This window comes from Melanerpes formicivorus, unplaced genomic scaffold (genome assembly GCF_026170545.1).
Source record: "Melanerpes formicivorus ecotype bairdi unplaced genomic scaffold, bMelFor1.0.p_v2 SCAF_33, whole genome shotgun sequence".
In the NCBI taxonomy this organism is placed as follows: Eukaryota; Metazoa; Chordata; class Aves; order Piciformes; family Picidae; genus Melanerpes; species Melanerpes formicivorus.
In genome coordinates, this window is record NW_027142385.1 from 9,121,276 (window position 1) to 9,134,550 (window position 13,275).

At 50.7% G+C, this 13,275-nt stretch overlaps 1 protein-coding gene across 10 annotated transcripts in view; it reads right to left on the minus strand.

The window, feature by feature from the left end:
• SPTAN1 (spectrin alpha, non-erythrocytic 1) overlaps positions 1-13,275 on the minus strand; it is a 43,930-nt gene that overhangs the window by 25,038 nt on the left and 5,617 nt on the right. For 5 of the 10 annotated variants that reach the window (XM_068156065.1, XM_068156066.1, XM_068156064.1 and 2 more), the window contains exons 2-19: positions 10,732-10,971; positions 10,013-10,138; positions 9,576-9,644; positions 8,550-8,690; positions 8,187-8,333; positions 7,552-7,685; positions 6,699-6,843; positions 6,453-6,607; positions 5,220-5,355; positions 4,585-4,686; positions 3,704-3,841; positions 3,271-3,381; positions 2,781-2,858; positions 2,460-2,615; positions 1,981-2,185; positions 1,692-1,873; positions 799-1,042; positions 422-544 (exon numbers count right to left, since the gene is read on the minus strand). In XM_068156065.1, coding sequence (XP_068012166.1) covers positions 422-544; positions 799-1,042; positions 1,692-1,873; positions 1,981-2,185; positions 2,460-2,615; positions 2,781-2,858; positions 3,271-3,381; positions 3,704-3,841; positions 4,585-4,686; positions 5,220-5,355; positions 6,453-6,607; positions 6,699-6,843; positions 7,552-7,685; positions 8,187-8,333; positions 8,550-8,690; positions 9,576-9,644; positions 10,013-10,138; positions 10,732-10,968 — 2,629 coding nt within the window. In that variant the 5' untranslated portion in view covers positions 10,969-10,971. The remainder of the gene's footprint in view (positions 1-421; positions 545-798; positions 1,043-1,691; positions 1,874-1,980; positions 2,186-2,459; positions 2,616-2,780; positions 2,859-3,270; positions 3,382-3,703; positions 3,842-4,584; positions 4,687-5,219; positions 5,356-6,452; positions 6,608-6,698; positions 6,844-7,551; positions 7,686-8,186; positions 8,334-8,549; positions 8,691-9,575; positions 9,645-10,012; positions 10,139-10,731; positions 10,972-13,275) is intronic. The other 5 variants (XM_068156072.1, XM_068156074.1, XM_068156073.1 and 2 more) reach the window with 1 other exon arrangement.

Below are 13,275 nucleotides of genomic sequence, written 5' to 3' on the forward strand. Positions count from 1 at the left end.
AGAGACTCTTTTCATCCTTCTGGTGTTGAGAGCCAGGACCAGAAATAAAGACGCAACCAGGGTCAGGAATGAGGACACATTCTCACTGAAATCAGGATGGACTCTTGCTGTCTTTGTGCAGGATCATCTCTCACCTCATGACTGTGTGTCTCAGACACAAGCCTTTTACAGATTTCAAAACCAGAGGCGGTACCACAGGCACAAAGCTGTTGGGTACAGGCTTGCAGGTATTGGAGATCTGTGAGAACTGAGAGGTTCCCATCCAGGAATCTTTTTTATTCTGAGTGAAAGGATGGCCAGCAGAGCACCCTGCTACCTGTCTACTGCGTGGGTAAGAACGGGCAGCAATCCTGGACTGCACAGAGTGCAAAGCCTAGCACAAAGATGTCTGAAAGAATGAGCACCCAGAGCCCAGACATACCCTCCTCCACCATGGCGTTCCCCTTCTGGGTCACGGCTTTGATGCGGGGCTCGTGGCCTGCAATTTCTGCCTGCAGGGCCTGGTGCTTCTTCAGCAGGTTCTGGACACCAATTAAGTCCTTGCCTGGAAGATGGAAAATAGTTAATCAGCTAATTGAGAGCTATCAAAGCAAACAAAAAGTGCCAGGAAGCTGCAAGCAGAGCCAGACAAGCTTGCAGAGTCAAAGACTGCCACAAGTGTAGGAGAAAGCCAAAGAACCATGGCTGGTGGCAACCCTTCAGGCAGGGTTAACTACAGCAAGAACTTAAACTTCCACGGAGAAGCTAGAACAGAGCAGCTCCAACATCTAGGTCCTAGAGAGCCCCAGAGGCACCAACCTCTGTTGGTTGAGGCTGCTATAGGCTCTTTTTCCCTGATCCAGGTCTCCTCATCCTCGATGTCTCGGAAGAGCTGCTGCAGGCGAAGGGAATCGGCAAGCTTCTGCTTGCGAGCCACCATGGGATCCTTCAGCGCCTCGTAACGAGCAGCCAGGGCCTCCTGCTTCTTCTTGATGTTGTCAGCATCAAAGTGCCCAGCATCCTGGAACTGGCGTGCCTGGATGGTGATGCCATCAATGCGATCCTAGGACCAATTCAGCAGCCGTCAGCTGGGACAAAACTCTGCCACAGGAGAGCTGCAGCTGCGCGCTGCCAGGGCAAGCACCTTGGTACTCAGCATGGCCTGGCCCACACTCAGCATGCCACTTAGATGCCACGGGGCTTAACCTGATTTCACAACACAGACGGGAACCCTGCACCCACACCAGAGACACAGCTATGCTGCTCCAGATGAGCTATGCTTTCAGCTGCTAACTCCAGCTGTGGGAGCCTAGGCTTGGTTGATTTTCTTCCTGTGGATTTAATTGCCCTAAAGATCATCTGCAGACTAAGGGACCACTCCCAGTAACGTCTGCACTTAAAGCAGAACACAAAGTGCAGGGGAAGAGGCCTTTTGCAGGGGAGTTTTCCTATGCAGAGCAGAGCAGATCTTTGAAAGTGGTACCCCCAGCACACAACAAGGCTATGCTGCCAGCAGCTGACAGCAGAGGCTGTTTTGCTTTATCCAAGAGCTTAGTTATGAAAATATTGTTCTTGGAGACACAGATCAGAACCACTGCTTCTGAACAGGCTGTAAGGGCCAGGGCCACAAAAATGAGGGAGATGCAGACCTGCTAAAGTCTCTGGAGAGAGCAGATCTGAAACAGCAGAAAGGAAAAAACCACTTCCCTTACCTGATGGGCAGCCACATCTGCCTCCAGCAGGGCATGCTTCTTCTGAAGATTCTGAACACTGGTAAGGTCTTTTCCATAGTCATCGGAGGCCAAGTGTCCCTCTACCTCATACAGCCACAGCTCGATGTCTTCCACGTTGCGGTTGAACTGCTGCTGTTGATTGGCCTCACGCAGCTTTATACCTGACCAAGACAGAGGGGCAAGGGGAAAAGACACCCTCAGGGTTCTGCTCCACCTCCACTCACTTCCTGCCTTCTCCCAGCTAAACTCTCTCCCGAGCAAGCCACACCTTTGAGCTCAGTGGCCTCCAGAAGCTTCTTCCACAAGCTGATCACCTCATTCATGCGAGCTGCCACCTCATCAGAGGCGTAGTGGTTGACATCGATCAGCTTCTGGCCAGCCTTCTCCAGGGCATCGATGCGGCTCTGGTTCGCAGAAAGCTCTGCCTCAAAAGCCTGATGCTTCTGGACCTTGCCTTGCAAGTTGGAGGGATCCTACATGTGGAGAAAGAAAAAAGGACCTTTCAATCCAAAAGGAGTAAGTACAGGTCTCTGAAGGACTTTTGAAGCGAGACTACATCCATACAGCTGCCAAGATGTCACCAAACACAGGCCTCTGGAGTCAGCACTGAAGCAGCAGCACGGCAGGAAAGCCCCTGGGGTCAAGAGGAAAGGACAATTCCTCCTCTTGTCTTTGATGGTATCATTAGGCTGGTTGCATTAAACCTTGTGTTGCCTTAGAATGACTCTGATCTTGGCTTTGGCCTACCTTGTATGCCTCATCTGTTGCAGTCTTCATCTTCTCATTCACCCAGCTCTTGAGCTCGTCGGAGTCGCGGAAGAACTGCTGCAGGTGGAAGGAGTCTGCCAGCTGCGCACGGCGGCGCATGGCGCGCTCGTGCAGGGCGTTGCGGCGGCTCAGCAGCTGAGGGGAGAGGGAAAGCTTTGTCATTCCTCAGTCTTGTGAGAGCCACCACTCCATCTGTACCCTGAGAGCTCAGCTGCCTCACCATACACTGCAGCCACACCACTGAAAATACAGCAGGAGATGGCTTACAGCTGACAGCCCCAGGCTGTCTGAGACACTTACAGCATCCCTGCGTGTAGCAACATCATCCATGGCGTAGTGGTTGTTCTGAATCAACTTTGTAGCAAACTCATCTAATGCCTGAAGAGAAAACAGGTTCCCATTTACTTGGTGTCACACAAATTGTTTGTGCAAGTCTGGTAATAGCTCTCAACAATTTGTCACCCTGTAACCAGCAGAAGCCCTGACAACAGCTCCCTTCTGCATCTGTGCCATCACCTGCATGTGGCAGGGTGCAGGCTTTTGGCCAATCTTCAGCAGGCACATGCAAGCACTGGGTGGCTATTCAGCCCCCTGAGGCAGCAACCAAGCAGTAGCCTCTCCTCCAGAATCTTCCATTTTAGAGACAAAGCAGAACTTATCGAGACAAGAGACCCCACACAAGTGCATCACTCTGCTCCTTCGTGGTCAGCCCCCAGCAGCGCCTCCTCCCCAGTCAAATCCCTGTTATATCCCTTGCCCACTGACTGACCACCTCCTGTAAATGTCTTACTGTGATTTTCTCCTCTTGGGCACTGAGGGATTTCTCAAAGTCTTCATGCTTCTTTAAAAGAGCCTCCACACTATCCAGGGAGTCACCAAGGTCTTCATTCAGCAGAAATGCCTGAAGGAACCCAAGAAACAATTTCAGTTGCTGTGCTCAGCTGCTCTGAACCAACTCAAGCACAGCCAGTGATGTTTCCTGCCATGGGATATTACTGTGTACAAGATGCTCTAATTTGGGTTCCCTCTGGGCCTCCCACAGCCAAAGGGTCAGGATCATTCTCCTCACTTCTCCAAGGGTTAGCACTCACAAGCAATCCAAGCCAGCGTCACAACAAAGAGCTTCAGCAGGAGAAGGAAGCAGTCACTGCAGCAGCTTGGGCTGCATACTCTGCCCAGCCCCCTGCTCACCAGAGAAGGCTTGGTGAACTCTGGGCACTCACCTCTTGTTTGCTCATCCAGTTGTCAACTTGTTCAGTGTCTCTGTAGAAGAGCTGCAGGTCCATGCACTGCTCGTACTGCTGCCTGCGAAGCTCCCACAGCTCCAGCAGGGCAGACCTCTCGTCTGAGAGGATGGTCAGCTGATGGGGTGGGAAGAGGAATACAGCAGCATTTGAGTTCCCACTCTGGTTCATTTCCATCCCAATGTGAAATCAAGTTGTGATTAAAAAAGCGGTCAACACTGGACTGAAAAATGACCCCATGTGAAAATAAATCACTCTCCTGCTACTGACATCAGCAGCCTCACACTGAGCAAGCTTTTTGTCAGCTTCCCCAAGCCTGAGCAGTTGCTCCAACCTTCTGGCCCCAGTCACAAACCTCTCCTTTTCCAAAAAGACTTTAAGATACAACTCCTCTGTTTGACTGCAGCTCTACCCACAGCAGCAGCTGTGCAGCAAACTCTGCTGCTGCCTCAGCCTCTGGTATCTCTTTGCTCACTCCCAGGGCACTGACTAGTCACTGTTTGCACATGTAGGCTTCATAAGGGGCCTCATTAATTTCTGGACCAGTCAGAATTACTTAGTTTTAGTGACCCTTCTGGTCACAGACCTAAGCTCAGGGCACCCAGTTTTCTTCTGAAGGAAAGATGAACTGAGTCCCTAACAGGTAGCACTGATAGTCCCAACAGTCCCTACTAACAGGCAGCCAGAAGCTGTCAGCTTGAGAATGGGAAGCAGCCATGGCAGAAATATATGGCAGATGCCCTGGCACCCAGAGGGATGATACTTTGCAGTTTATGAGCTTGACAGGAACCAAACTTCTAAGTTAAGGGACACAGAAGAAAACCACAAAATTCTTCTAGGAGCTCTTGCTCTCAACTTACCTTTTCTTTAACTTCATCAGAAGCATAGTGCCCAGCAGCAAGCAGAGCCTGGCCAGACTCATCAGCAGACTTGAAGCTATCTTCATGGGCATCAATTTCTCCCTGTGGAAGGAGATGTGAGTAAGATGTTACCAGGTTTATCTTAGTGCTAGTACATGAAAGCTGCTCTTAGAAAGAACAGAGTCAGCAGTTTGGACATTTGACTGACAAACATCCAACTGTCTTCAAGTACACTTCACATGAGCCCCAGAACGAGATGCACAGCCTTACTCTGCGGGTAAGAAGTGCCAATCCACGCCAAAAGGGAACTAAAGGCTGCTTCTAAGCTGCACTCTTTCTGCTTACAGCAGCTCCTCAGGATGCAGAAGGAAAGCAGTGGTCAGTCCAGCTGACTCTAGCAGCTCTAGTTACTTTTTGTCAATCACTGTAAGCATTCCTAACCGCTCATTTCCTAGTGTGCCTCTGCTGGCAGGAATGAAACTCTTCCATCAGGCCAACACTCTGGGACTGTGCTGGCTGCACGACCACAGGACTGCAGGGATACAGCATCAGCAGTTCTGGCTCAGAGACTGCCTTAGACACACAAATCAATTGTTGAGGGCTGCTGACTGGCTCTGGCTGCATACCCATCGTACCTTGTGCTCCTGATGCCTATCTAGAAGGGCTTCTGCTCCAGCCACGTCGTTGGCAAGCTCATCAGCGTTAATCAGAGCCTTCATCTCAGTCACCCAGCTGGTGAGGTCTCGGAAGTCTGCCAGGAAGCGCTGCAGCCTGAGGAGAGCAAAACATAAGTGACTGGAAGAATTTGGTTGTGTAGTGCCTCCATCCTTACCCCAAAGAAAGAGTTACAAACATCACAGCTGCTTCCCAGGTAGAGACAACAAGGCCCAAAACGCCATCAGAATGGTAAATAACCAAGTCTGCCCTCAATCAAAAGAAGCCTTTCAGAGACAGGAAAATGCTGGCTTGAAGACCAGTTTCTCCCAGACCTATACTGCACATCACTTACACTGAAAGTAAAAGGAGCCTCCTAACTGCAAGCCTCTGGGAGGAGAACAACAGCACTCAGAAGATGTTTCTCAAGCAGAATGATTCAAGATAGCCCAGGGGACTACTCCTGTCACAAGCACCACAGTGGGGGTCACTGACAAAGCTTCAGCTGTGCAGACCAAGCAAAGCAAATCTCAGGCTCCTTTCAGCAGCCTTTACAGCCACTGATCAGCTGTGATCTGCTGATGTTTCCTTTTTAACTTTGCTGTGGATCTGAAGAGATGATGACAGGGGAGGCAAAGGAAGAATGACTACTTGAATGGGTCTCCACCACCTCCTGCATCATGGGAGGGAACAAACAGCAGAATAACAAGACCAGAATGGATGTAGTCTAACCACCACAGTAGGGTAGGTTTCCTTTTAATACAGCTTCTCAGGAGGGATCTAAGAGATCATGTTCCATGGCCAAGCAGGCTAGTATAGGAACAAGATGGGATGAAGACAAATCCCACAGCAACAAAGCAGCTGTGACAGAAACGAGCACTTCACTCAGCCTAGGACAACACAGAAAACAACATACAGCACACAATCACAAGGGCTCCCCAGGGAAAGACTCATAATATGTGTATTAGAAAACCCCACACAAAGCAAAGTCCTTCAAACTGCAGGAAAAGGCAAACAGCATAAAGCACCCAGGGGTCTCCTTCCATAGCTGCTGCAGAGAACAACCCAAAGCTGTAAGCACTGAACACAGTTTGCATTCCTGCACAGTCTGCTGAATAAGGCTGCTGCTGAGGCCAACAGAATCACCCCCACACCAGCACCCCCACCCAAGCCAGGGGAGGCAGGGAGGCGGTGCCAGGCCAGCAGAGCCCCACCTGTAGGAGTCGTTGAGGCGAGCGTGGCGCTCTGCAGCCAGGGTGCGGATCTGCTCCCAGTTGGCGATCAGCTCCTCGCGCTTCACTTGGATCTGAGAGGCGTTGATGGGGTGGGACTGCTGCAGACGGTCAGCTTCTGCACACAGGGCCTTCACCTGGGCAGCACCAACAGGGAGTAAGCTTCTGGCCTTTTACAAGCAAATTACCTCATTTAAACCACAGATGGAGAGCACCCTCAGAGGGTACCTTGTCTTCCAGGGCCGCAAGGTCTCTCTCCAGCCCTTCGTGCTTGCGCAACAAAGCCTGCACGCTGGCCAGGTCTCTGCCAAAATCATCCGAGGCCATCAACTGCCCTTTCTCCTTGATCCAGCTGATTGTTTCGTCCACATCCCTTCAAAACAAAGCACAGATTGAGAGCAGCCTGTCTTGGGGGGGAGCCAGACAAGAGCAGGATGTTCTGCTGCACGCATGCCAGAGGTCCTGGCACACACACCCAGGTCTGAGGAGTGCAGCCAACTGCAGTCACCCTTGAAAGCACAACAAACAAAAGACCTGAACCAAACTACCACCTCCCAAAACAAGAACCACCCACAGACCCTCAAAAACCTAAATAATAACAAAACACACACTTCTTTTTCTTTTAAAGTCTCAAGAAACCTTGAAGTGTATCAATAGCTCTGAATAAGGGCTTTCAGCACCACTGAGCACCAGCACTCAGCACCACTGAGCACCAGCCTGGACCCTTCTCCAACTTAATGACAGCAAACCTCAGAACACTGTCAAGAGAGGTGAGGACAGAGACACTGCCCAAAGACCCAGAACAACTGGTCTGACGGCCAGGACAGAAAAATAGGGAGGGAAGGGGAAGCAGAACTGCCATTAGCAGGACTGAGCACAAGAGCCAAGTGTTGGAAAGCCAAATCAGGGCAGGAGTTCTAATGTCACTGCAGAACAACCAGGTCCTCATCCAACAGTCATGAGGAGCACTAAAGCAAAACCACAACAGAGGCTGATCTCATCCTACTGCACACAGCTGAATGCACCACTGAACCTCCACACAAACAACACAGCACTGCAGGAGATCCAACCAAGATCCTACCTGTTGAAGCGCTGAACTTCAGCTGCCCCAAAGAGCTTTCCTTGCCTCTGCAGGGCAAGCCCCTTCAGACGCTGCCAGCTTGCATTTACTTCATCCTGTTTGGACTTGATCAGTTCCTCTTCAGGGTGTAGCTCCTAGAGAGCAAAGAGAAATGATCCTTTCCCATGTTCTGTGGTTTCACCTTCATCAACAGTGCCTTGCAACGCGGCTGGCTCCCGAGAAAACACTTCATCATTGCTGCACTGCCCAGATGGTTACTCCAGGCAGCAGCTTCCCCAAATCCTCACTCTGTAAACATTCAGTACTCCTGCAGCAGCCTCATTTTTGCTCTGCACTGCAGAGGGCTGCAAACAGGATCTTTTTTCCCTTAGAATACAACACTTCCTGCCCTGTCTCCATCCTCAAGCCTCAGATGAGAATCACAGAATGCACTGGGTTGGAAGGGACCTCTAAAGGTCCAAGCTCCCAGCAGCAAGCAGGGACACGTATTTCAGAAGATATTTTAAACCTGGTTGCACATCTAGAGTAAAGCTTAAAGATCTGCCACCAAACCAGGGGCAGAAGAGGAAGCTGCAGACAAAAGCTTGCTGTGCCAAACCAGACTTGCAGGAGAGGCTTCCACCACAGGTGTTTACCTGGATAAGTTTGCCAGCAAATTGGTTCACTTCATTTACTCTTTCCTCATGAGCTGCAAGGTCTGTCTGGAACTCTTCAAACTTCTTTTGCAAAACCTCAACGTGCTCCAAGTCCTGCCCAAGCTCTTCTGAGGTCACTATTGCTTCCTAGCACATCAGGAGATACAAAGGAAATGTTAATACATCTGATGGGAAATCGTTCCTGACAACCAGCAGGCAAACTGTCCTAACGCTGAGTAGGTCACAAACAGTTACAATCACTGAGTTTAAAAGTAAGATCTGGAACTACAAACTTTCCTCCATCAACCTCCACTCCCCCAACACCTGTCCATGACTGTAGCAAACCTGCAGCTAACAATTTACCTTGTCATTGATCCAGTCCAAGACATCCTCACACTCCCGTAAGAACTGCACCAGCTTCTGCGCCTGCAGCAGTTTCACTCCCTTCTCCCTCATCTTCTCTAGCAGCAGCTCCCACAGTCGATGCAGCTCCTGCAGCCGAGTCTAGAACAGGACCTGGTTATCACAACCCTGCACCAGGGATTGGATTTATTCCCTTCCTGACCTGAACAGAGACTTTCTTTCCAAGCTGTACATCCTAACCCTCACTGCAGACAGAGGGAGGACAAATCTCACCGTTTCATCTCCAGCCTTCAGGTTTTGACCTCATGAAAGTGATGCACCTCTACCCTGGGGATTATTGTACTGTTCACACTCTGGGTATGAATGAAGCTATCAGTTACATATAAGTGACCAGAAGGGAAACACTTTGAGATAAAATTTAATTCTATGCTACTGTGAAGTCAGACCAAAAGTCTGCTGCTGTCCCCTTTCCCATGGCAGTTCACTCCTAACAAGTGCCTCTCTCTTCATTTTGGGATTTGTCTTGAAGACAGCACACCTTGTTCCAAGCCAGGCTTGTGCCCCTTGACAGCACTGTCTCCATCTCTCTTGGCACTAACCAGTCAGTGCAAGCGTTAAGTAATGCAATGCTGAGACACTAGGAGCAATTACTACTTTTAATATTCAGTCTATCTCTGGTTGCATTCTGCCTTTCAGAACTGTTGGGAACAACCATGAATTTTATAGATAATTAGAAGAAAATTCTCACTCCCACACAGGCACACAACTTGCAAAACAGGAAAGTGTCTGCCCCACCCATCAGCTGTGAGGCTTTGCTCATCCCCATCTGAAAGTCACACCAGAGGAGCTTTTGAACTTCCCGCATGGGTGGTACCCATTTAGAGCCTTCAGCTCGGCAGGTTGCAAGGGAGGAAAGAGCTCACACCGTTTGTTAGCACTGCCCAAAGGGTAGTGCAAATTGTCAGCCAAGGGAGTAAGAAGGAATTGCAAGAGGAGGTTGCACTGCACACCAGAGGTTTCACCTACTCGTATGTGGGACCCGACTTGCGTGGCTGTGACTATTGGGCGCTGCGCCGTCCGGTAGGGCGTGAAGGACTGAACCACGGAAAGCAAATTACCACTCCAGGCACAACATGGCCACAGCTTCTGCTGAGAAGCTCAGGCACAGAACTACTTAAACCCACCCAACTCCAAAGCAAACATTATCTGATCACAAGGAGGTCTCCAAAATCATCATCGCTCAGCCCCGTGTGGCAGCCAGCTCACCTCCAAGCTGGATCCCAGAACAGGGCACTCATGAAAGAGAGGAGCATCTGTAAGCTTTCAAAACTGCTCTATGACTTCATTAGTCAAACACCTGCGCAAGTTTAGGAAGCTGTCTGTGCAGTTTGCACCAAGTGTTTAAGGAAAAGCCTGCAAGGGGTAAGAAGACAGGAAAGAAAGGTTGAAGTTGCAGTACTCACTCGGATGGTTTCAGATGCAAAATGACTTTCATTGATCATCTGATTTCCAGTCTCATCCAGCTTAACAATAGCCCCGGAATTGGCCTGCACCTCAGCTTCAAAGGCTTGGTGCTTCTGCAGCTTCCCCTGCAAGCAAAACATCCAAGAAGGTGTCTGAGATGTGGTGCCCTTTCCCCCACATTTCCCAGCATGGAGGTTTTTGGAGTCTTTTGTGCACACCCAGCACTGCCAAACAAACAAGAGAGCAGCCCAGCCGAGCTCACTGTTGCATCAGTGCTTCCTGGGGGCAAACAGCCCAGTGTTAGTTATTCCCTTGTTCTGTTTGCTCCTGTACACTGGAGTGTCCAGACAACCAAGAGACCACCAGCTAGTCCCACCCATACCAGTTTATGTTCTACAAAGGTCCTTTCTGTAGAAACAATAACACTTAATTCACCTTAACACCCAGAGCCAGTGTCCAGCACCTTCTGGGCTTAAACAGAGCTGGTTTTACATTGCAGCCAGGAACTTTTTCTATGCTGATCTAGCCTCCAGCCCATTAACAGAAACACTCCAGTTACACCAGCAAAGAGCCCAGGCTAATGAAGAACTTGCAAGCCACAGGAATCTGCACCCATCTCTCCCCACCACCCCCCAGCCCAAGCTCCATTTGTGTTGCTTCTGTCCCAGCTGCCCTGCAATCCCAAACACAGGGAACGCAAAGTGGGAGCAGGACTTGCCTGCAGGTTGCTTGGGTCTTTGTAATTTTCATCAGATGCTATCTGCAGCTTCTCCTGGATCCATTTTTCCAGCTCATCTGCATCACGCTGGAAGAACTGGAAGCGGTAGGAGTCCTCGAGCTTCTGGCGCCGCAGAGAGGACAGCTCCTTGAACCTGTGGTAACGGTCCAGAACCTGCTGACGCCTCTCCTGGATGTCTTCTGCTGTTTCCAGCACCTTTACACCACTGGGATCCATCTTCTGAAAGTCAAGAAAACCACTGTGTCATTTGTGTTGTAAACCAGGGGCAGGGCAGAAGCAGATCCTGCCTTCCTAACCTGCCATGCAGCTCTTTACAGCCTCACTCTGTGGGCAGCTCTGGATGGAAAATGCCAATATTCTATGGATAAATAAGTAAAAGCACACTGACAGAGGCAGGTAACAGGAAAGACATTTTACACCTACTGCTTTTGGAAAAATATGGCTGCAGCCATATAAAGGCCACGGCACCTCCAGCAGGGGCAAGCAAGTGTCCAGCAGCAGCGTTAGGAGCGCTTTGGTTCACACAAATCCACCTGGGTATGGTGACAGAAAACCTTTCTGGTACCACAGAGCACATCTGGAAATATTTTAGTTAAAATACTCCATGCAGATAACTGAAGTTGCTGCTCTTCAAACAGCAGCCAGCTGGCCCCCATAGCTCTGTGCATTATTCATGCCCCACATCTGTGAGACAGCTCTTTGCTCTCTCAGCTAAGGGAGGCAGAAGCAGCTCCCTGCAGAGCCCTTCCGAAGCTGATACAGAGCTCACAGTGCTGCACAGCCCTGACCTTGGGAGGAGGCAGCCAAGGAGCATTCCACAGACCCAGAGATCCTGCAGGACCCCTTCCCCTGGAACTCCTCATGCAGTGCTTCACACACCCAAGCCTCTTCTCATCCCCACAGAACAAAGAACCACTGCAAGTCTGCTCATCTCCTTTCTGTTCCGATCAGGATGACCTCCAATTCTCAGTTCCTGAACTTCCAGACAGCAATCAGGTCTGCAGTGAAGCCATGGCCACACGAGCAGAACCGCAGCACAGTCACACAGTGGTGTCAGTGCTGCTGCCAGGGCTGGGACATCTGCCCACCCCCTGGACAACTGCAGACCCAGCAGCTGCTGCAACCAACACCTCATTGTTGAGCAGTTATGCACTTTGTGATTTGAGGTAGACAGAGTTTACATCTGCACCTCACTGCGTGCTGCTGTCACAACCCTGTCAGCACTGAGCTAAAGGCTCTGCTCACCGCTCCTCCCAAGGATGGGCAGGAGCCCAGCCTGTGGCTGCATGCCAGGCAGGGGCAAGGCCTTCAGAGCCCTGGCTGGACACTAATGGTTGTTAGCCATCAGTCAGCTGCAAGCTTCCATCAGACTTGTATCCTGCATGGCTGCTGGGGGAGCTCCACAGGTTGGAAAACCATCTGCATAGCCCTGTGTGCTGTTTGTTTTCAAGCACTTGCAAAGGGACCACCTGACAGAAAGGAACACGTGGGGGCAAACTCCCACATTCCATAGCTCTCCCCCAGCAGCCTCACCCTGCCAGAGGGCTGTGGTGCCAGCAGCAGGCACCGCTCTCTGAACTCAGCCCCAGCTGCACTGCGGCAGCCTAAGGAGAGAAGGAAAATTCAGCTTTAGATTCCCACCCAGGCACTTGGCTCACCATTGCCAGACCAGGGCAAGCCCAAGACCCAAGCTCTGTGCAGGCTGTAGGACACAAATGAAGCACAGGCTTCACCTGGCAGTGGTGCCAATGGCCCTACTCCATACGTTGGTGGAGTATTGAAGGATCAAAGCCCTGAGGGCTACTGAGCAGGCACTGAGCTGCTCTCCCAAGCACGTTTCTCCAAGCCCTGTTTCAAACAGCCTTCTAACTTCGGGAGAGAAAACTACTGCTAAAACATTCCTTTCCCGTGCTGATACACCGTGTCTGGATGCCAAACCCACATCTTTCAAACTGCATTGTGCTGAGGGATCACAAGGTGGGAGCTGGTGCAAAGGCACTGCAGGGCTGCAGCTCCCTGCATGCTCTGGTTGGGGCCATCAGCGGCAGAAAACAAAGCCCCAGCAAGCCTCTGGATGCTGCACAATGCTGACAGCTTTTGGTACCAGAAATGACCTCCACAGTCAAAGAGGTTTTAAATAACTCCACATTATTGAAGTATTTAATTAATTTAACTCTTTAAATTACCATTTGCAGTATTTTTACCCTTTGAAAAACCAAACAGGAGACCCTCTTGTGACTCAGCCCAGTGGCAGCTCTGCCCCACGGCAGCCTGGCTCATGCTTCTGCTGGAACTGGCGAAGAGAAAGGCCCCTTTGATCTGCACAGTGAGTAGGGCCAGTCCATTGTAACAGGAGTGCTTTGGTCCAGCAATAATAGACTGTTCTTTCCTGCAGCAGAGCAGCTGACGTCAGCACGTCTGTGCCCGGCCGGCGGGCACCGGGAGCTCGGGGCCGGGCAGCGGTGGATGCTGCAGGCCCTCTGGCACCTTCACGCCCCAGCTGCCCTTGGATACAAGCAGCTG